The 21,489-nt window shown below is 50.2% G+C and overlaps 3 protein-coding genes across 6 annotated transcripts in view; all 3 read left to right on the top strand.

Annotated features, from left to right (window-relative positions):
- Positions 1–4,896, top strand: part of SYS1 (SYS1 golgi trafficking protein) — a 32,925-nt gene extending 28,029 nt beyond the window's left edge. The window contains exon 5 of the mRNA XM_016152394.2: positions 4,775–4,896. Coding sequence (XP_016007880.1) covers positions 4,775–4,781 — 7 coding nt within the window. The 3' untranslated portion in view covers positions 4,782–4,896. The remainder of the gene's footprint in view (positions 1–4,774) is intronic.
- On the top strand, positions 2,381–6,896 carry DBNDD2 (dysbindin domain containing 2). Of its 4 annotated transcripts, none has more exons than XM_016152391.2 (4): positions 2,381–2,401; positions 4,775–4,921; positions 5,112–5,249; positions 6,230–6,896. In XM_016152391.2, the coding sequence occupies exons 2-4, from the start codon at positions 4,783–4,785 to the stop codon at positions 6,433–6,435; spliced, it is 483 nt and encodes a 160-aa protein (XP_016007877.1). In that variant the 5' UTR covers positions 2,381–2,401; positions 4,775–4,782; the 3' UTR covers positions 6,436–6,896. The 4 variants fall into 4 exon arrangements, with proteins under 4 accessions (XP_016007877.1, XP_036085251.1, XP_016007876.1 ...); XM_036229358.1 differs by lacking the exon at positions 2,381–2,401 and adding an exon at positions 2,825–3,069 and having other exon boundaries at positions 6,336–6,896; XM_016152390.2 differs by lacking the exon at positions 2,381–2,401 and adding an exon at positions 2,920–3,069.
- Positions 6,897–12,698: 5,802 nt separating this feature from the next.
- On the top strand, positions 12,699–20,894 carry PIGT (phosphatidylinositol glycan anchor biosynthesis class T). The gene is made up of 12 exons (XM_016152387.2): positions 12,699–12,924; positions 13,441–13,618; positions 14,707–14,834; positions 15,154–15,254; positions 15,356–15,442; positions 15,980–16,067; positions 16,177–16,274; positions 16,366–16,531; positions 17,170–17,370; positions 19,190–19,355; positions 19,470–19,553; positions 20,222–20,894. Exons 1-12 carry the CDS (start codon positions 12,738–12,740, stop codon positions 20,472–20,474), a joined length of 1,737 nt encoding a protein of 578 aa, XP_016007873.2. The 5' UTR covers positions 12,699–12,737; the 3' UTR covers positions 20,475–20,894.
- The last annotated feature ends 595 nt before the right edge of the window (positions 20,895–21,489 follow it).

Here is a 21,489-nt window from a genome sequence, read left to right as displayed (position 1 = left end):
TGAAGCCATCTTGTCAGGAGTTGAATGAAGTTTGGGTTTTGTTGTTTCTAAGATTACTTTTCGTGTCGGTGACTCCCACAGGTTCTATACTCTCGCTCTAAACACACTGGGCTTTTAGCAATTCAATAAAAACCGTAGCTGAACACTTCTCGCTTGCTTGCATGGAGACTCTGTCATCTTCCTGCTTCGCAAGTGTGCCAGTGCCTCCATCCCATTTATTCTGGGATGCTCCTGTCTTTCTTTGGAATTCAGGTTTATTAGTTGCTCTGCAACCCCAGGTTTCCTGTGGGTTCAACAAGTAATAATTTTATAGCTTATTTAACATTGTAAACATTATTAGTGTGGTAATGATGCTTTTCCCAGCTTTCTGTGTCTTTGAGGGAAGCCAGAAGTCTAAGCCATCTACTTCTTCACTACTCTTTTCGACTTCTTTTGCCATCCATTCCTGGGTCTGCTGCCTAGGTCTTTCTCCTGGCTGACACCCTTCCAGTGTAGCCCCTTGAATTATTTCTAGCTTGGATGCTTTTCCTCTTTCCACCCTTTCATCTGGCAAATATTTGGCAAAGAGAAGGGACCTAGAGGTTCCTGATCTGTCACCATCTTGGAGACAACTCAGAATAAACCATGGGTTCCCCCCACCCCCGCCCAGGGATAAGCCTGAAAACGGGAGGAGGTAACTTTCAGAGCTAAGTTCTCATCTACTGTACTCCTGGCTTGGCCTCATTCCTCTGTGCTAGGAAATGGGACCAAGTATCTACTCTATCTGTTAATGAAGAATAGGAATCAAACGGACCAAACAGTAGTCGGAAGATAAAAACTGAAACAGGATAAAAGGGGAATAGGCTGGGAGTAGTGATTACAGTCTCTGGAGGCAGCCTACCTAGGTTTGAACTCCAGTTGCATCACTCACCGTGTGGCCTTGGACAAGTCCCTCTACCTCTCCGTATCTTAGTTTCTGTATCTGTAAGATGGAAATAATAGTACTTACCTTACAAGATTGTTAAGAAGATTAAAAGAGTTAATATATGCAAAGCGCTTATAAGAGTGGCAGGTACATGATAAGCTCTGTAGAGATATTAACTATTAGGGAGTAGTTCCTATAATTGCAGAAATTCATGGAAGAAAGCAGTTTCTCCATTTCTCAGAACCCATTTTGATCAAAACAACTAATGTTTATTGAGCTTCCCCAAAGTGTCCAGGCCTGTGCTAAGCATTTTATATGAATTATATCATAAGAGGTAAGGATTAATTATTTCTAATAGGGAAGGAAATCCAGGATCAGAGGAATCGTTTACGCAGCTGGCTAGACGCGGAGCTAGGTTTACAACCCAAGAGGGTCTGACTGCTTTGCCTGTGCTCTCAGCCACTGCACTTGTTGCTTCCCACGAGCGAGTTTCCTTGCTTGTAAAATAATGGGAAAGCTGCTTGCCGTGTTTCTCTTACAGACTTGTTCTGAGGTCCCAACAACCAATGGCAGAGGCAGTGCTTTAAGTGTTTGTACAGAGCGCTGGTCCCCTGACAGGGAAACCTGGATGTGTCATGACTTTTCTCACCACCGCCCCTATGCACATGCCCCTCTCCCCTTTCTCTGCTTGTGAACTCATTTCCTCAAGACTCAGCTCAGGTGTCAGGCCTAGATTTTATTCTAACAATGGAGGGATTTAAGCAGGGGGTGGCACATCAGACTTGCATTCCGAAATGATGGCGGACTGCTGGGTGGGCATTGGAGCGAAGCAGGCCCAGACTGAGTACAGGGAACCCAGATAGGAGGCTGCTGAAGGAGACAAGGGAGAGGTGGTGGTGCGGACGGAGAATGGTGGATGGGAAGGATGTTTAGGAAAGAGAATCGACGGGAAATGGAGATGTATTTTAATGGGGGCAGCGAAGGACAGGGAGGTGCCAAGGATGAGCCCTAGCTCTTGGCTTGCTCAAGGATGTTCGTTGAATGAATGAATGAATGAATGAATGAATGAATGATCGAGCGCCTCCGCGGCCTAAGCATCTCCAACAGACACCTCCTCCCCACCCCCGTTCCTCCTACTCCTCTCCGGCAGCTTCTAGAGCTACGAACACAGGAGGATGGGTGGAAGGGAGGAGGAAGAGAATGCGTACAGTCTCTCGGACCCGGAGATACTAGATCGGACACTTCTGGCACTGGTCTGAGCCAGGAGGCTCCGCGAGGGGACAAGCGTCTCCCCTCCACCCACGCCAGCCCGGGCTTGCAGCGCCCCTCTTAGCACCCTGCAGGAGTTGGCTTCTTGCCGGCGTCTGGGGGTGCGGCGCCGCGGCCCACCCCTCCAGCCCTGACCCGCCCTGTCCTGGCGCCCACCCCGCCCAGTGCGCTGGAAATGCTGGGTGGCGGCTCAGTCCAGTCCGGGAGCCAGGAACCAGGGGCTGCCGGGTGAGTCCCGGGGTTAAGGGATCCTGCACCTGCAGTGCACCTGCCCTGACGGGTGGCACGGAGTCGCGCGCTACTCCTCCCGCGGGTCCCCGGCCTCTCTTCCCTGAGTGCGCCCCCTCGAGATGTGCACGTATCAGCGTGAGAATGTGGCCGAGGCTGTCGGGGTGCGGGTGCGTGCTCGCTGCGTCGGGACTGTCCCAGAGTCCCCGAGCAGCAAGTGTGCGTGGGCGGGGAGTCCGCGCGTGTCCCCGCGGCGGGTCTGCGCAGGCTAGCGGGGCGCGGCTAGTGGAGCCGAGCGTGCGGAGCCGAGCGCGCGGAGCCAGGCGCGCCGGCAGCGGCGGGCGGAGCGTGGAGGAGGCCGGCTGGGCTCTGCGCGGAAGGATGCAGGCCCGCAAGTTTGTGGCCGCCCTGGAAGTACGCGTGGTCGCGGTCGCGCCCGAAGGGGCTCCCCGCGGCCGCCGGGCTGGAGGCGAGCGCGTGTGCCCGCCGCCGCCCCTCCCCCACTTCCGCCTCCCGCCTCTTCCTCGTTCCCGGCTCCGAGGGCCCGTGCGTCCCGGGGGAGACCGGGCGGCGCAGCCCCACCCCGGCCGGCGCGGCTCGCTCCCACGCCCCCGCCGCCGTCTCGCCGGAGCGGACAGACTGAGTCAGCCGGGGAGCCGGCGGGGCAGGTAGGGGCTTCGCGGCCGCGGCGGGCGCAGGTGCGGCGGGAGGGCTCCCACGGGGGGCACTCGAGTGCGGGCGGAACGGCCCCCGGGGGGCGGTCCTCTGTCGCCTCCGCTTTCTTCCCCCTGGACGCGGCATGGCCCTTTTTAGGGAATTCTTTCGCTCTCGCTGACTCCAGTGCGGGTGGGGCAGAGATAGGGCGCTCTCCATTTCACTGGTCCGCGGCCCGGTCCCTGGCAGCCTCCTGTCCCCAGATCTCTTCACCCCCCTCCCCAGCACCTTTAGTCGCCGCGTAAACAACTCCCTCTCGCCCAGCACTCCGCGTCGCGGCCCCGGGGAGCAGCTCCTTCAATCTCATGAGATCGATGGGGTTGGGGGAGGGGAAAAGAGAGGGGGTGTCCCGAAGTCCCTAATCCCTGTCACTCCCCCACCCTCTCTGTCGCCCTCCCCCACCCGCTGCTGGAGCAGACGGCCCCCGGGGCCCGGGTATTTTTAGCGTTGTGACCTGGGCCGCTGCTCTAAGAGCCTTTCCCAGGAATCCGCGTCAGCGCCTCCCCCCTCCGCCGCCAGCCCTTGGCCACAAGGTCTCCCCACACTTCCTTGGCCCTTCCTGGCCGATTTGGGTTTGAGTCCCTCGCGGCCGGCTCCAGCGCCTGTGAAGATGGCCAGCGTCTCGAATACGCTGAGTCCAGATGAGGAGGGGGAGGCTTTCTGAGGATGATCTGGTCCTCGGGTTAGATCTTGCCTCTGGCAATGGACTCAGCCGAATGTCTGGAAGGAGACTGAGCGAATGCGAGTGAATGCACAGGGCCTGGGCTGGCCCGGAGCTCTGCTGTTCTGGAAAGCTCTCAGCACTGAGGGTGGTCTGAATTGGACCGTGGACCTGCCCTTCCTATGACTATTCACTGACTAGTAGGGAGATAAGACAGTGAGGTATGCCAGAGGAGAGGAGCTGAAATAAAAACCTTGGCAGTGTAGAGAAGAGACGATGGTCCTCTGAAGAGCGCGGGTATCAGAGCTTTACAGTTTACAGAGCACCACCACAAGCCGCGTCTTGTGTTTGAGGCAGGTAGGACGACATCCCGATGGGGCAGCTGAGGCTAGAAAGATGATTTCCTTAAGGACAGAGCTAAGCCTGGAAATCAGGCCTGGGACTTCAGAACAGGGTTTGGAGGGGGGTGGGGGTAATGGTGATGGAGGAGTGTGTAGAGGGAGGAGGGGAGGGGCTGCTTTAGCTTTTGTTTGCATTGTGAAGAATGGGCGGGAACCAGAGTTGCAGCACTAGGGGAAGAGACCTCCTGCCCTGAGGTCTGTGTCCTTTCCTCTTCCCTTCTGAGCATTGGCTCATCCATGAAGTGGAAAAAGTGCCTCCCCCATCTAAGTTGGACCAGTCCCTCCAACCCCTCTCAGAGGGCATGACTCCAGACTTGAGACTTGGCATTGGCTGTGTCTGTCCCCTGAATACAGAGGAGCCTCTCTAGCCGTGCCTGGAACTGGCATCCCCTTTGTAGAGCTGGGGTCAGCTCCACCTCTGTGTGACACTTGAAGTTTGTGGTAATGGACTTTGTTTCAGGGCAGGGGAAGGAAGAAGCCAAGGCCAGAAGTGTCGGGGCTGGAGCCAGAGGCCCCAGGGCTGGGATGCCGGCTGCCCGAGCCCAGGCCCCCACTGCATTCCCTCTCAGCCTCATAGCGTGCTCTTCCCCACTCCAGGAGCTGATATGGACCCAAATCCTCGGGCAGCCCTGGAGCGCCAGCAGCTCCGGCTGCGGGAGCGGCAGAAATTCTTCGAGGACATTTTACAGCCAGAGACAGAGTTTGTCTTCCCCCTGTCCCACCTGCATCTCGAGTCGCAGAGACGTAAGTTCTAAGAACCAGGAATTAGGACTGGGATAGAGAAGAAGTCTTGTAGGTCCTGAGTCGTGGGGGCCTCCTCCTCTCCTGTTTTCCTGGCCCTCTGAGCTTCTGTCTCTGAACCTGACACATATCTCTGAGCATCCTAGCCGCTCCAGTGTGGGTCCTCCTGACTTGCCCCCTTCTTGATCTGCAGCCCCCATAGGTAGTATCTCATCCATGGAAGTGAATGTGGACACACTGGAGCAAGTGGAACTCATTGACCTTGGGGATCAGGATGGAGCAGACGTGTTCTTGCCTTGTGAAGATCCTCCACCGACCCCCCAGACGTCTGGTATGCCCTTCTGCTAGGACTTGGGCACCAGTTAGCCAGGGCCGGATACCGGGGCTCTGAAGGGAGGCTGCAAGGCTGGGCTAGGGAAGTGGACATGTTGGGGCTTGAAGGGGGCGGTTCCACCAATGAAACAGCTGTCTGTTCTGATTTTAGAGAAGTTGACCCTGAGGGGAACTGGGTTACAAATCCCCAATCCAAAAATCTAGGAATGCCCAACCCCCTTAGACTTTGTTAATTTTACATTTGTGAAATGAATGTAATTAAAATAATATAAAAATGTAATTTTTACATTAGATAGCTTAAATCATTTCAGTCATCTTAGTAATAGTATTTATTGAACACTTTCTTATGTTTCTAATACTGTGTTAGAATTCAAATATTATCTCAATCCTTGCAATGTCCTATTAAGGCAGGTGATATTATCTCCATTTTCTAAAGAAGGAAATTAGACTCTGGGAAATTGTCACAAAGCCAGAAACTAGAAAAGCTGGGTTCAAACCATGGCTCTCTGACTCCAAAGCCCTTATGCTTAACTCTAAGAGAGATTCTCTTATTTGAGACTGCTGCTATTAATCGATAGCCTACTATTTGCCAGAGATTTTATAAGAACACTTAGATTTCATCCTCAAAACCCTTCTGGAATGTGGGTATCCCCCTCCCTTTTTTTTTTTTTTTTTTTTTTTACAAAGTTGAAGCAGAGTCCTTGAGAGGGAAAGTGACTTGCCCAAAGCTACTCAGTAGCAAGTAAGTGACTGAGGTAGACCTTGGAACTCTTGAATTGATTGGCATGACTCTAAGCCAAACATGATCCCAAAAGTAGAAAAAGCTGGGAGCCAGGAGACCTGGCTCTTTGCTGAACTGGCTAAGTGACTTTGGACAGGTTCCTGCCCCTATCCGGGCTTCAGTCTCTCCTGGCCAGATCACGTCTGAGTCCTCTGAAGCCCTGTTTGTGAGCTTGATCGGCTTGTCTCTCTGGGCAGGGCTGGATGACCATCCAGAGGAACTGGGCCTGCCCATGCACGCGCCAGGCAGGACCACATCCCGTGCTTCCTCTTCATCTTCTGACTCTTCCACAAACCTGCACAGCCCAAATCCCAGCGATGATGGAGCAGACACGCCCTTGGCACAGTCTGACGATGAGGAGGATGGGGGTGATGGAGGAGCAGAGTCTGGAGCTTGCAGCTAGCAATGGGCCTCCACCTACGGACTGAACGCGCTGGCTATTCTCCACACAGGACCCTAGGCCCCACCAGAGCCCTTTGGAGAAGACCCAACTCTACTTGGAGTAGGCACCAGAGGGAGGAAAGGATGGTGGGGTGGGTACCTCCCTGGAAATTAACCCTCTCCTGCTTTCCTGCTAACCTCTTCCTGCTGCAACCCTGCCGCCAGTTTTTGGCTTACTACTGAGGTAGAGCTTACAAGCAAGGAGATGGAGATGAGGTAGGACAAGATGCCACAGCTTTTCTTAGCACTCCTCCCTCCCCCAAACTATCCTTCAGTCTCCTAACAGAGTCTCCTCCACCAGTGTCTCTGAATGGACGTGAACTCCTTAGTGCTCAAGTGAGGTGGTACGCCAGCCATCTTGCTTTCTTACACCTTTTGGAACAGGGCACGGTATAAATAATAAACGAATAATAATATACCAACCATTCCACTTCTTTTTTTCACATTGCAAAGATATCCAAACCAGTATATTTCTTTAGCTCTCTAACCAGTACCACATTCCCCTCAGTCATTGATTCCATTTATTCATGAAATATTTATTGAACACCTGTGCTGGACATTTGGGATACAGTTTTGAATAAGACAGGCTTTATCCCTACTCTATGGAGTTTACTGTTTCTGGAGGAGAAGATGAATAGCACAATTCGCAGTGGAATAAGTAGCATGACAAGGAATCAATGTGGTATCAGAACAAATGGGCATCTTAACCTAGCTTGTATGATCATTGAGGAGTTAATTTTTAAGCTGAGATCCAAGAGATAAGTAGGAGTTAGCTAGGTGGGGCTATAATCCGGTAGAAAGAGCAGCTTGGACTTTAAATGGGGAACGGTGGCCTTGAGGAACTGAAAAACATTCAGCTTGGCTGAATTGTTGAATTTAAGGTGGAGATGAAGAGAGAGGTAAGAATAACAAAGGTCACGCTGTGAAATGCTTAGAAGACTATCGTGTTTCAATCTGACCGTTAGTAAAATATCAGTGACAAGATATACATTTATGCCCTCATATAAAAGAGGTCCCAAGTACAGGGTTCTGTGACCACTGCAGAGTTGGTAGGTACCAGGGTCCTGGTGGCCTCTTTTTGCTCAGCCGTCGCAGGCACATGACTTGCATCCTCATTTCTATTTCATATCTAAAACAGCTGACGAAGTCCCCACCGTCATGTCCTTGAAACTGGCAGAAAGTAGGAGGAGGAATTGAGGATGAGCAAAGCACACCTCGCTTTCTGTTCCCATGTCAAGAAGCATATTTGGAAGTTCTAACCAGCACCATCCGCTTTTATCTCATTGGCTAGAACTTGCTAACATGACAAATGTTGCATTTACGGACGTTTTGTAGACGGGGTCAGCCTTATCCAGGAGAAAGGAAATTCTGGTTTGGAAAGACAATAATCCTTCCAAGTCACTGAATTACCAATACAACTGATTTCTGTACTACGTTTCAAACCTCTCAGAAACACACTGGCCACTGGGAAGGCTGGGATAGCCCACACTGCCGTCTTTATAAGGTCAGGGTTGTGTTACTAAAGAACAAGAGGACAATAGTCTTTGGAGAGGTAACTAGCAGCTTACATGTTAGAGGCTTTGTTAATGAATTTGAACTTTATTGAAGAGTAATGAAAGATTATGGGGCGTCGAATTTGCTTGTTAAAAAGATAATTCTGGCTGCAGTGTAGAGAATGTACTGGAGGAGGACAGGGTCAAGACAGACATATATAACACAGTCTATGCAAGAGGTAACAGTGGCCCAGAAGCTTGTGGTGATGATAGTTTCACTGGGTTGAGGCAGTGTATAAACAAATGACATCCATTCAGTAAAGAATAGATGTCAGTTTTTAACATGTGTGAGACACTGAGCATGGCTTTGTGAATGTAGTAATAGCAAAAAAAAAAGACAGTCTTGCTCTTACGGGGTTTAGAGTCTAGCGGGAACTCAAATGGAAATTGCAACTATGATTAGTGCTAGGAAAGAGTTAATAGCCTACAGAGAGAGGTCACGAGGTATTTCCTTTGAGGAGGTGGCATTTGAGCTGAGATCTGAAGGATGAGTAGGAGTAAGCTAATGGCTCCTAGGCCTCCTACACGGAGTGCTGATCGAGATGGGACCAATGTGGATGTCTGGAGACCAGGAGATTACAGCCATCTAGATAAGCGGTAATGGACTAGGGTGGAGGTAGTGGGGCTGTAGAGGAGAGGAAGGATGAAGAGATATTTAGGAAGCAAATTCCAAAAGATTTGATAGGTGGGTGTGAGAAAGGAAGGGGTCAAGGATGCCACCATTGTTTCTGCCGGTGCAACAGGATGATTTGGAGGGTGCTTTACCTAGATGGGCAGTTTAGGAGAGAACCAGGTTTGGGAAGGTCATAAATTTGGTTTTGGACATGATGAATTTGAGACATCCAAAGGACATGTTGAGTAGGTACTAGGACCCATGAATGTGGGATTTAGGTGAGAGGATTGGGTTAGAAAATAAATCTGTGAGTTATCAATGAATGGGTGCCCAGTGAAGCCATGGATGTGAATGAACTTGCTCAGGGAGAAAGTGGAATGAAAGGGCTCAGCCTTAAAGAACACGAAGCCATTTCTCACATTAGAAAAAAACACCTCCCTTCAAACATCAAAAACCACCCATGGGATCAACAACTTTCAGCCTAAATCCCAAAGCTTTTTGTGCCACCCAGGTTGAGTGACAAGGCGGCAGACTTCCCATAGTCTCATTCTGCTTTCACCCCTGCAGGAGGCCTTCGTAAGTGACAGTCTTTAAGTGCTTTTCCTAGCGCCAGGGAGAGTTTTGTGGGAGTATTTGCTCCTTTTGTCTAAAAGCCTCCATGTGCAAGTTGAGATCATCTACTGAGCTGGGCCAAGGCCCAGTATCATGTGAAATTTTGCAGTTTTTCTGGATTGCTTATGGCTTTGCTGCACACATAGTCTGTTTTGTTACTTCTCCCTTCTTTTCAAGCAAGGTTCAACTTCATACTGACTGTGGCTAAGCCTCTTCCTGGGCTACAGCCCATGAACCCTGCAGCTCTGCTTTGCAAGGGGTTCTCAGCTCCCAGGATCACCCCACTTCCCCCACAAGATGAGTGATGAGAAGCTAGACTAGCTTGATTGCTATGAATATGTCAACAAACCTCTTAGTAACCCAGGCACGTGATACTAGAATCTGTAGGGTTTGGGGCAGGGAGCCTGCATGGGAGGAGGGATCTATAGCCCTCTGGAGAGGCAGAATTGTTTGTGAGCCTATGGGGAGCCTTTAGTTCAGCTATTATGAGTCCCAGCCCTGCCTGGAAAAGTCTAGGGTCAGCTTAGATCCCAGGACCACTTCCTGGTTGGACAATGACTTCTTCTTCTGCCAAACCACAGGGGCTTGGCTGGTCTTCAGTGCCAGCATCCCCAGCTGTCTGTCTTTTGAGGCAACACTGTGCCCTTGGAGATGGGACAATGATTTAGAGCCAACTCCAAGGCAAGCAGCCCAGTTTTCAATCTCTAAGCCACAGTGTGGCTACTTCTGTCTGTTGCACAGACTTGTCATAGACTCTGGAGAAGAGTAAAAAAGACAAACTCATCCTGTAGAATCCTGTATTGTGGAAGAAACAGGAGGGACCACAACTTGGGGGAAGATTCTCTAGAAGGTTCACACTGTAGCAGTCCCCAGGAGTGCACAGAACTTGATACTGTGAATAGCATGGCAGTGTGGGGGACACATGGAACTGTGCTATGATGTTGTCTTGTGTGTTTGTTCATTCGAACATTACTGAGCACCTGCTATATGCTAGCTTCGTTGCTTAGGCAACAAAATACTAAGGTGACCAGGAGCTCTTCCAGGAGCAGACATGGTCAAGGATAATGGAAATATAATGTAGGCTACAGCAGAAATGCACAGAGGACTGTAGCACACTGGAGAGGGAGAAGGTAAGTCTCTGGAGGTAGCTGGGTCTTCAATGATGAGGACAGACAATTCTAAAAAGCAAGCATAGAAATACAAAATGATCATAATCATGATGGTGGCAGTCCCCCCTCCCCCCGCCCTTTTTTTTTTTTTAATTTTGAGATTGATAGTGTGTCCTCTAGTCCTGGCTTCATCACTCACTGTGATCTTAGGCAATTATCTCAGTTTCTTTACCTCAGTTTTCTCATCTGTAAAAGGGAGATATTAGTATCTACCAAAAAGAATTATTTGAGTAAATGTTGTTAAGCACTTATTACATTCCAGATCCCATATGTACATTACTTGTAATCCTTACAACAACCCTAAAAGTAGGTTTATCCATTTTAGAGAGAAGGAAAATTTATCTGTATTAGAAGAGGAAAAGTGACACTCAGATTGCTCATGCTCATATGGATTAAAGGCTGGTATGAGGCTTTTGAACCCATATCTCTCTGACTTCTAAACTCATGGCCTTCCTTCCATTCCATGTCTACTGGGACGGGAATACTGGGTGTAGGTAGAGAGAAGTCATAATGAGATAAAGCCACCTTTTTTGACACTTCTTCTCTGGTTGATTGGGGTATATCTTGTCAGACCTGTGTGACACCAAATTTGGCTCTTCATAGAAGCATAGTTGTGAGTTTTACCAAGAAATTGTGTGTAAAATTCATCATAAATGTGCTCTCCATAGAGCAGCTGGAAAAACTAAGGCAGGAATTAAACATTTGAACTCTTATACCTCAATAATAAAAAGACAAACCAGCCGGTAAAAAAGAGGGGAGGGTGCAAAAACCTCACAAAGTATATGACTGGCCAATAAGCACATGAGTAGATGCTCAACATCATTAGGTACCAGAGAAATGCAAATTAAAGTCATAATGAGCTACCACTACTTACATACCCACATGGCTAAAATGAAAAAGTCAAAAAAATTAAAAACAAATGTTGACCAAGAACTCTCATACATTGTTAGTACGTTTAAAATGACACATTTTGGGGAAAGGTCTGGCAGTTTCTTATAAAATTAAACATACACCTAACTTACTCTGACTACTCCTAAATATTTACCCAAGGTAAATATGATAAAAATAATAAACACACATCTGCAAACGTTTATCATTTATATGATAAACGTTTGCCAACGTTTATCATTTATATGATAAACGTTTGCCAATTAGATTGTAGAGTGGCCTCGGTCATAATACCTAAAAACTTGAAAGAGCTCAGGTGTCCATCAAAGGGATGGATAAACTATGGTATATTCATAAAATGAAATACCATACAGCAATAAAAAGAAACTGCTGATACATGCAAGACCATCATCCCTATGATTTTCAATAACATTCTTCCCATGAAAGAAGCCTTACACAAAAGAGTATACATATTATATAATGATTTCATTCATATGAAGCTCTAGAACAGATTATTTTGAGGAGAGAAATCAGAAGTGGTTGCCTCTGGAAGGTTGGGGGACAGGGATTGACTGGCAAGGGACATTAGCCAACTTTCTGGGGGTTTAGGAATGTTCTAGATTTTGATTGTAGTTTCCTTTACCCAGGTGTCTGCATTTGTCAGACTCAGTGAATGCACTTCAGAGTTGTGCATTTCATTATATGTAAATTTTACACCAAAAGAAAAATGTAAACAAATATTGAACTCTAATGATAACACATGTTGAAATATTTAGCGGGAGGTGTACCTATGTCTGCAATTTACTTTGAAATGCATTAAAACATAAGATGAATTGAGGGAATTATACAGTGAAATGTGATCAAGCAAGTATAGTAAAATGTTAATGGTGAAATCTAGATGATAGGGAAACAGATGTTCATTCTTTCACCTTTGCTGTATGTTTGAAATTTTTCATAAGAAAAGAGCCAGTTATTTGAGGGTTTGCAGCAAAGCTCTGCCGCCAGAGGAGCTGGTTAAGCTTAGGATCGAGCAAATGGAGATACTAAAAGCCAGGGAGGCAGGAGCCAAGCAGTGTCGCCTCGCCAAAGTAATTAGTCTCTTTTTCAGTCTGTTTCTTCATCTATCACAAAGGCACAACAGCAGTGGCGGCACTCGGTATAATCAAGCACTTTCTCGTGGGTGAAAATACCTGAAAGTTGGGTGAATCCTCAATCCATCCCCCAGCTACGCCGCACGCCCACCGCCCTGGACGCCCTCCCAGAGCCTACTTACACCCGCTATCCTGGAAGGGGCTGGCCAGACCGTTGCTCTGGTAACCGCATCCCGGTTTCCGGGACGGCACCGGAAGTCACTTCTCATACGCTCTCTCTATTGGAGGCCGGCCTCGCGTTAGGCGGGCACCGCAGTGGGGCGGAAGCGGCCGCAGGCATGGCGGCCGCGCTGCCGCTCGCTGCGCTCGTGCTGCTGCTCCTAGGTCCCGGGGGCTGGGTCCATGCACAGACCCCACGCGACAGCCTGCGAGAGGAGCTCGTCATCACCCCGCTGCCTTCTGGAGACGTAGCCGCCACATTCCAGTTCCGTACACTCTGGGATTCGGAGCTGCAGCAGGGAGAAGGTGAGAGGACTATACTGATGGGACAAAGATATCTGTGGCACCTGCTGGGAGTGGGTTGGAGGCACGCCTTGTGGTTCTGGGCCATGGGCGTGGAACCGGACAAAGTAGGACCTTGGGGGGGGAGGATAGGATAGTTGCTGAAGAACCCCATTGTACCGTTGACGGAACTAAAGCCCGGAGATGGGCAGTGGCTTCTAACTGCTGGTCCAGTGCACTTTCCGCATCTCCAGGCTGCCTTTTAGTTAGAGCTCCCTCCCCACCGTGTTGATGATGATGCTGTTGGCGGTTATCATTTATACCGGGTGCTACCCCCAATGCTAAGTTCTGTGAAAGATTACTAGGAAGAAATTAGAGGTGTAGAGATACAGGCACTTGTTCATGATCACATCGTTGGTAAATGGCAGTCTGGTCTGGAATTCAGATCTCTCTGACGCCAGAGACTTAGTCTACTGCTTCTTTGTAGTGGCTGAGAACCTTTCCTCCAGGATCATCACTCACCTGCTTCCCCTTCTCCAGTGTCTCATTATAGGCTCTTCCCAAAGGCCCTAGGGCAATTGATCTCCAAGTATTCTCTCCGGGAGCTGCACCTGTCACTCACGCAAGGCTTTTGGAGGACTAGATACTGGGGACCACCCTTCCTGCAGGCTCCATCAGGTGCAGAGCTCTGGGTCTGGTTCCAAGACACCGTCACTGAGTGAGTGCCCACCCTGAGGCCTGTTGCAGGCCATGGAGGGAATGTGGCAGGGGAAGGTGTTGTCATCCTGCCACTGCCTTTGGGGGCAGCAGTTCCAGCAGGCAGCAATTCCATGGGGGTAAAGCCACATTGGAAGTAAGAAATAATATTATCTCTGAGTGACATTCTTTATTTTGCTGAATATACTTCCTTCTCTTGCTATTTCCAGACCTGAGGTGAAATCAAATAAGGAGCAAGCAGTGACCCACAAATTGCCAAGCCTTTCTCTCTTGCCCGAAAGCTGGCTCCCTTGCCTTTTTTCCCATCTGCTGTGCAGTCACTGCCCTTCCTCAGCTTGTAAGAGCCTATAATATGGAGCTGTTCTACTTTTATGCTTTCTATGATTAATAGAGCAGATCTGTTTTGATATTTCTGTAAGAAGAAAACAACTAATTTAATTCGATGGGTTTTTTTTGGGGGGGTGGGATGTCCTAGAATGGTTGTTTTCCTCGTTCAACAAGCCTTTGTAGACATCAGACTCCCCAGCCTGATGATAGAACCAAGACTTACCTTCCTGCCCAGGGTAATCATAGGGAAGTATGTCATTTTGCGCTGAGCACACCTCAGCGTAGACCAGTAAGCTGAGGTCAGCCCCTGAGGTGTAGGGCACTTTACATGGTTTTGTGAAACATACACAGGTGATCCAAATTTGCTCCCTGCCCTCAGGTTGCTCACAGCCAAGTTGAAGAGAAATGATCTACCAGCTAGCCATTTCTCAGGAGAGACCTAGTGAGAGACTCGGATGGTTAGATCCACAGCAACACAGGTGGAGGCTGTGGTTGAGAAGGGCAGGAAAGACTTCCTAGAGGAGGAAGCCTCTGTGAAGGTGGGCAGATGGGAGTAAGTAGGGCATTCCCAGGCCGGAGGAATCACCTGGGGGCCTGCAGGGATGTCCAGAGGAGAGCGAGGAGGAAGAGGCTGAGCAGCGGCAGCAGTGCTGTTCCAGCTCCATCAACTAGCCAGTCTAATGGTATGGCGGCCTACTGCAGGCTTTGAGAAGGGAGCAGAGGCAGCCCCGGGACAGTGAGGGGGTTTGTGTCTCCATCCAGTGTGGACAAATCTTGGAAGGAGCTCAGCAATGTCCTCTCAGGGATCTTCTGCGCCTCTCTCAACTTCATCGACTCCACCAACACGGTTACTCCCACTGCCTCCTTCAAACCTTTGGGGCTGGCCAATGGTGAGAAGCCCCTGTGGCCCTCTCCTTCTTCCCGTTACCTCTTGCCCAAACCTTTGCCTCCTTTCCCCTCGGCTTCCTCCATCTTCAGCTGGGCCAGATCATAAATCTTGGTGTGTAGGCTAAAGAAACAGGCTTCCGGAGACTGTGCTGTCTCTGCATTGCCTTCTTTCGAGGGAAGGAGAGGGTCCTTCCCCCAGCTGGGACTGATGGCAGTGCTAGAGAGATGTACGGGGAGCAGAAGCAGTCACCCCCATCTCTAGAGTGTGGATCCTGAAGATTGGGGCGCCAGGGCCTACCCAGACAGACTTCTGTCCCTCAGGCACTGATCACCATTTCCTGCGCTATGCTGTGCTGCCGCGGGAGGTGGTTTGTACCGAGAACCTCACTCCCTGGAAGAAACTCTTGCCCTGTAGTTCCAAGGTGAGGCCAGAGTGGTCCGAATGTGGATGGGGGCCCCAGAGAATGGGTGGAGTTGGCAGTGTGCAGGGCACTGACCTTTCATCTCTTCCTGCCTCCTCCAGGCAGGCCTCTCTGTGCTGCTGAAGGCTGATCGCTTGTTCCACACTAGCTACCACTCCCAGGCAGTGCATATCCGTCCTGTGTGCAGAGTAAGTCATGGGGAATGGGGGCAGATGCCATCCAGAGGCTCTGAGAGAAAGTGCAAGTAAAGCAGGTAGCCCAGTGTCTGTCAAGGTCTGAGCCAGTAGTAAGTGGTAGATGTCGTGATGATTTCTCGGATTGTTGGCCACATACCAGGGAAACTGAGTGGGTGGGTGCCTGGCAGGCATTCAGTAAATCTGTCATGGCGCACAGTGGCCCAGAATAGCTGTGCTGATGCGACTGCTTGCTCAGTCACTTGCTAGCTGGCATGACCTTGAACAAATCATTTTATTTCCCTGAGCCTGGATTTCCTATCTGTCAAATGAGAATAATAGTAGTAGTCGTTCCTGTAGTTGTTGGCGATGGTTCATCTAACTGCTGCATATCAAGTTGCTGGCACAGTAGTGCTCAGTAGTGCGTGGTAGCAAATCGATGGATGTGAAGATGCATAGTAGACAAGGGACTGACTCCAGGTAGGAGTTCCTGAGGCTCTGTGGTTGGGAGACCGGCACATCCTCATTGCTGCTGTCTGGCCCTTGTGGTAGAATGCACGCTGTACCAGCGTCTCCTGGGAACTAAGGCAGACCCTTTCCGTTGTATTTGATGCCTTCGTCACTGGGCAGGGGAAGAAAGGTAAGCTACCATGGCAACTCATCCCTACCCACTTACTGCCAGCCTCACCCTGTTTATGCGAACCAGGCCTGGTCCCAGCTCCTGCCCAAACCCTCTCTCTGCTCCTCAGATTGGTCCCTCTTCCGGATGTTCTCTCGAACGCTCACAGAGCCCTGCCCCCTGGCTTCAGAGAGCCGAGTCTATGTCGACATCACCAGCTACACCCAGGTACCAAGGTCTCCAGCCGCATACATCGCCCCCCTCCCCAAGGCCAGCCTGCCTCTCTGCTATCTTCTCAGCTCTGCTCTTGTGTCTCCAGGACAACGAGACTTTGGAGGTGAACCCGCCCCCACTCAGCACATACCAGGACGTCATCCTGGGCACCCAGAAGACCTATGCTGTCTATGACTTGTTCAACACGGCTGTGATCAACAACTCCCGCAACCTCAACATCCAGCTCAAGTGGAAGAGACCCTTGGAGCATGGTGGGTGAGGGTGGGCCACAGCAGGCTATGGAGATGTCATCTCTTGGGGGCAACTCACAGCCCTGTCTTGTCACCGTGAGTTAACAGGCTTGTGTTTAGACCCAGATCTCTGGAGTCAAGCCATCCTGCTTCTGACTCCACTTTGTCAAAGCTCCATGACGTCGGACAGGTTCCTAATCTTACTGCCTCATCTGGAAAACAAGGACAGTAATACCTAGCAGATTGGACGAGATAATTAACGTAAAACATGGAGTTCGTCCAAGCATCCATTTAATCAACAAATGTTTTTTGAAGATGGAAGGTGCCCTGCATTTAGGAAACATAATGACTGTCAAACCGGTCATTGTGATTGTGTTCAGTGTTAGCGAGGAAGACTGCAGCAGATCATGAGAACACAGAGCTGGACGGGGCACAGAGCTCATCACATAAAAGCACTTGGGAAATAATAGTGATTCTGTTATTGCCGTGGGCTGGGGAGGGCCGGGCTGACTCCAGAATGCAGGTATCCCCCTTCCGCTGGCAAAGCCTCCCATGTTCCCTCCCTGGCCTCGAGACTGTGGACGGGGCCTGGGGAGTGGTGGCAGGGGGAGTGGCCCTTTCCTCTAGGAGGTGTTAACTGCTGACCTTGCTCTACACAGAGGCCCTGCCGGTGCCCTTCCTGCACGCCCAGCGATACGTGAGTGGCTACGGGCTGCAGAGCGGGGAGCTGAGCACTCTGCTGTACAACACCCACCCGTACCGGGCCTTCCCTGTGCTGCTGCTGGACACCGTGCCCTGGTACCTGCGGCTGTACGTGCATACCCTCACCATCACCTCCAAGGGCAAGGAGAACAAACCAAGTGAGAGCCGAGTCCCGAGCCAGGCCCCTGCCCTTACCCACCCCAGCTCAGCCTCCCTCCAGGTGCCCCAGGCCTCACTGCTCGGGGGAATTCCCGGAGTCCATACCTCGGAAAAACCACCCAGGCGGGAAGAGTTAGAAATCGTTTGAAGAATGGAAAGGGTAGCCTCACCAATGCCAGATCTGGAAGTAATTTGTAAGCCAAAATAATTAAAATACATAGTACTGGTGATTCTTAACTGGACCTTAGGAGGGCAGTAGTTTTCTTATCTTTTTCACTTACTTTCTCCTTCCTGGTGCCTCAGGCACAGTCTTTTGTGATGATTCATGTAGAAAGGGCTAGCAAGAAGAACAGAATATTGGGAGCAAAGAAGATAACAGACCTTGCTTCCTTGGGAGGGGCAAAGTGGTGTTGTTTTTAAGTTTTATTTTTGTTATTTTTCTAAAGAGGAGTTCCTGTTCCCTGAGTGCTTTCTGTTACGTGCCAGGCATAGCTGTAAAGCACGTGCTTTCTCTCTGGAGCGGAGGGAGACTGATTCCACAGAAAGACTTCTTGGGAGGCGGTTACATGTAGCACATCCCAGACAGCCAGGTTTAAGTCTTTAAGCCCCTCTATTCCCCCATATTTTCAAGCCTGTGGTTAATAGTTTTATTTATTTTCATCACCACTGTTTGTACTACCTTCAGAATCTCTATTTTGAACATCCAACCTAAGTATTTTGTCGGGTTTTGTTTTATTTATTTATTTTTTTACCTTTCGCTCTGGCAAATCTCAAACACACACCCAAATGGAAGTGTAGTCAATTCTCACGTACCCATCTCCGGCTTTAGCGGTCTCCAGCTTCCCGTCTTTGCTGTTTCGTCTCTCCCCTTATTTTATTTTTTTGGTTTGGTTATTCTTTTTTTTCCTGGATTATTTTAAAAACAAGTCCTAGACATCATAGCAATTCACCTTTAAATACTTCAGTGTGTATCTCTAACAGATAAAGGACTTTAAAAAAAACAATACGGCCTGTCGCCACTCCTGTTTGCTCCAACGGTCTTCCAAAAAGGTTTTTATAACTGCTCTGTTTGAATTGGGACCTAAACAGATTCCTCACGTCGCATTTATTTGATATGCGTTCACATTTCTCTCTTTCTTTTTAATTAATAGACTTAATTTTTTAGAGCAGTTTTAGGTTTATGGAAAAATGGAGCAGAAAGTACAGTAGTTCTCATATACCCTCTCGCCCCACCTACAGCTTCCCGTTATTAATACCTTGTATCTGTGTGGTGCACTTAGGTCTCTTAATCTTCAACCGTTCCCATTCTTTTTTGTGAAAATATATTTGTCGGACAGACTGGACGTTTGTTGTACAGAATGTTCTGCGTCCGAATTTGTCCTTGTTGCAGCGTTTAGCATGTTCCTCCATCCCCCGTTTTTCTCGGGTCTTGGTAGTTAGTATTACAGACGTGCTTAGGTTCAGGTCCCACATCTTTTGTCAGGAAAACGTCCCAGGTGGTTCTGTGAACTTCTTGTTGCATCACATGAGGCACCTGCCGCCTGCCACCCAGTTTTCATGATGTGAAGGTTGATTAGTTGTGTCCCAGGCTCTGGATAGTCTCCCTCGAACACATCCTGGGATGGTTGCCCTGGAAACATCTCCCTTTTTTGGAGACCCTGCTCCCTTCCTAGAGCCTCCCTGGCTTCTGTGACTCAGAGTACACCTTCTGGGCACATGGATCTAGGCCCCAAGGTTTCGATAGGTGCGGCAGGACATGCAGGTAGTCTGACATCAGGAAAAAGGTATGGGTGACCCTTGACCCTTGTGTGTCCCCAGGTTACATCCACTACCAGCCTGCCCAGGACCGGCTGCAGCCCCACCTCCTAGAGATGCTGATTCAGCTGCCGGCCAACTCGGTCACCAAGGTCTCCATCCAGTTTGAGCGAGCGCTGCTCAAGTGGACCGAGTACACCCCAGACCCTAACCATGGCTTCTATGTCAGGTGGGCTCTGCCCGACATGCTGCCCAGCCCTCTGGTCCACCTGCTCTGCCTCTAACCCTGGGTGGGGAGCATGTGAGGAATATGACTCACGAATACCCACCTGCTTCTCTGCAGCCCGTCCGTCCTCAGCGCCCTCGTGCCCAGCGTGGTGGCAGCTAAGCCCATGGACTGGGAAGAGATCCCCCTCTTCAACAGCCTGTAAGTGTGGCCTCACCTGCCTGCTTCGAGGTGGACGTTGGCACAGGTGGTCTGGTCCCTGCAGGGTAGGTCGAGGCCAGGTGTTGCCTCTCCCAAGGCAATGTGGAGATTCGACTCAGTCCTAATGAAAGTCCTAGTGATTCTGAAGTGCTTCTAGAAGAATAAATAGGTGAGAAGAGCAGTATTTATAGCCCACAAATACTCTTCGATTCTCTCAACAAATATTTGGTTGAGCACTTACCGAATGCCGGTTGCTTCAGAGAGCGCGACAGTGAACAAAACAGCCTCGCCCCACCCCACTAGTGCTGATAGTCTGGAGGGGGCTTTGTGCTCCAGAGAGTGGTGGGGGCCGAGGCGCTGCCGGGAGTCATCGGGCATGTTATCTGGGCGGGCTTCTCTGAGGGGTTGGCCTTTAGGCTGGGACCAGGAAGGCTGAGGAGGAGGCAGCCAAGCAAGGCAGGGCCCCTCTTGTCTCCCGGAATCAGGCAGCTCTCCGTCAGGTCCACATAGTGAGCTTTTGTCTGAGATCTCTTCTGTCAAAAAGGTTTGGAGGCTAAGAAAAGTTTGCAAAGCCTTACCGCTGAGCGCTGGCCCGGCGCAGCCCAGAGGGGACGTGGTAAGATAGGCAGGGGCAGCGGCCGTGCATGACCATCCTTCCTGACCCCCAGGTTCCCAGTCTCGGACAGTTCTAGCTACTTCGTGCGGCTCTACACGGAGCCTCTGCTGGTGAACCTGCCGACGCCAGACTTCAGCATGCCCTACAACGTCATCTGCCTCACGTGCACGGTGGTGGCCGTGTGCTATGGCTCCTTCTACAATCTCCTCACCCGGACCTTCCACATTGAGGAGCCCAAAACGGGCGGCCTGGCCAGGAGGCTGGCTAACCTCATCCGGCGTGCCCGTGGTGTCCCCCCGCTCTGAGACTTGACCTCGTCACAGCTGGGGCTGCCGTTTCTCTCTGGGAAGGGGTGGTGGTGACCCCGAGGGCTATTTCTGCCACTTGCTGTCCCCAGACTTGGCTCTTGAACCAAACTGCCCCTGGACTAGGCCAGGGCTTGGAGCTGGACTGTGCCATACAGTAGCCACAAGCCAAATACGGCATTTGAATTTAAATTAATTTAAATTAATTCATTTCCTCAGCCGTGCTAGCCGCATTGCCGGTGCTCAGTAACCGAAGGTGGTTAGTGGCTACAGTTTTGGACATGCGGACAAACATTTCCATCATTGCAGAAAATTCCGTCGGATGGCACTGCCCTAGATAGTGGGCGTGCTGCAGATTTGTTTCACTGTGTGGTAGATGGAGTTTCCTGGTTGTGGAATAAAAAGTGGCTACTTCCTTGCTGCTTTGTCTTTTGTCTCCTTGAGGCCTGGGAAGAGCTGGGTGGGGACCAGGCTTGTTTGCTGGGTGCCTGAACAGGAACTCCTACCCCCCAAAACACTAACTAAGGTCCCCTATCTTTGCCCACTCCTCTTCCTCCCCTTCTGGCCTCATCTGACTGTAATTCCCAGAACTCCCTGGGCTTGGCAGGGTGTGTTTATGTCTGCACATCCATGACCACGAAAATGAATCATCCTCTGCCTTTTCTTAGGAGCACGGAGAACCGATTCCCCATCACTGAGGTAGAGATGGAGAGGTAGGAGAGCTGCGCATGGCGTTTTTCTGACTGGATTGTGCACCACGGTCACATGGGGCTCTTGTGAAAATAGTGCAGATCCGTTGGGTCCAGACCCTATGGATTCCATTGGTCTGGGTGTGGCCCAGCCTTCAAATATGGATCAGGCTCCTCACCAGCTTGTGTTGTAGGTGGTCCATAGACCACCCTCAGGCTTGGAAGCCAGGCCCATTAGATCGAAGCCTGCTGCTGCCCACCTCCCTTCTGGTTATAGAACCCTGGATTCCTGTAAAATAAGTCCTTAGATGGATGCCTGTCCCTAC

The sequence above is a fragment of the Rousettus aegyptiacus genome, unplaced genomic scaffold, assembly GCF_014176215.1.
Source record: "Rousettus aegyptiacus isolate mRouAeg1 unplaced genomic scaffold, mRouAeg1.p scaffold_m13_p_12, whole genome shotgun sequence".
NCBI lineage: Eukaryota > Metazoa > Chordata > Mammalia > Chiroptera > Pteropodidae > Rousettus > Rousettus aegyptiacus.
The sequence above is the reverse complement of the archived record's forward strand: the minus strand, read 5'-3'. Positions and strand labels throughout refer to the sequence as shown.

Bases quoted from the DNA above. Each gene is read 5' to 3' on its own strand.
- DBNDD2 (XM_016152391.2), top strand. From the start codon at position 4,783: ATGGACCCAAATCCTCGGGCAGCCCTGGAGCGCCAGCAGCTCCGGCTG. The intron at 4,922-5,111 runs GTAAGTTCTAAG...CTTGATCTGCAG, and splicing joins GCATCTCGAGTCGCAGAGAC to CCCCCATAGGTAGTATCTCA. The intron at 5,250-6,229 runs GTATGCCCTTCT...CTCTCTGGGCAG, and splicing joins ACCGACCCCCCAGACGTCTG to GGCTGGATGACCATCCAGAG.
- PIGT (XM_016152387.2), top strand. From the start codon at position 12,738: ATGGCGGCCGCGCTGCCGCTCGCTGCGCTCGTGCTGCTGCTCCTAGGT. The intron at 16,068-16,176 runs GTAAGCTACCAT...TCTGCTCCTCAG, and splicing joins CACTGGGCAGGGGAAGAAAG to ATTGGTCCCTCTTCCGGATG. The intron at 19,356-19,469 runs GTGGGCTCTGCC...GCTTCTCTGCAG, and splicing joins AACCATGGCTTCTATGTCAG to CCCGTCCGTCCTCAGCGCCC.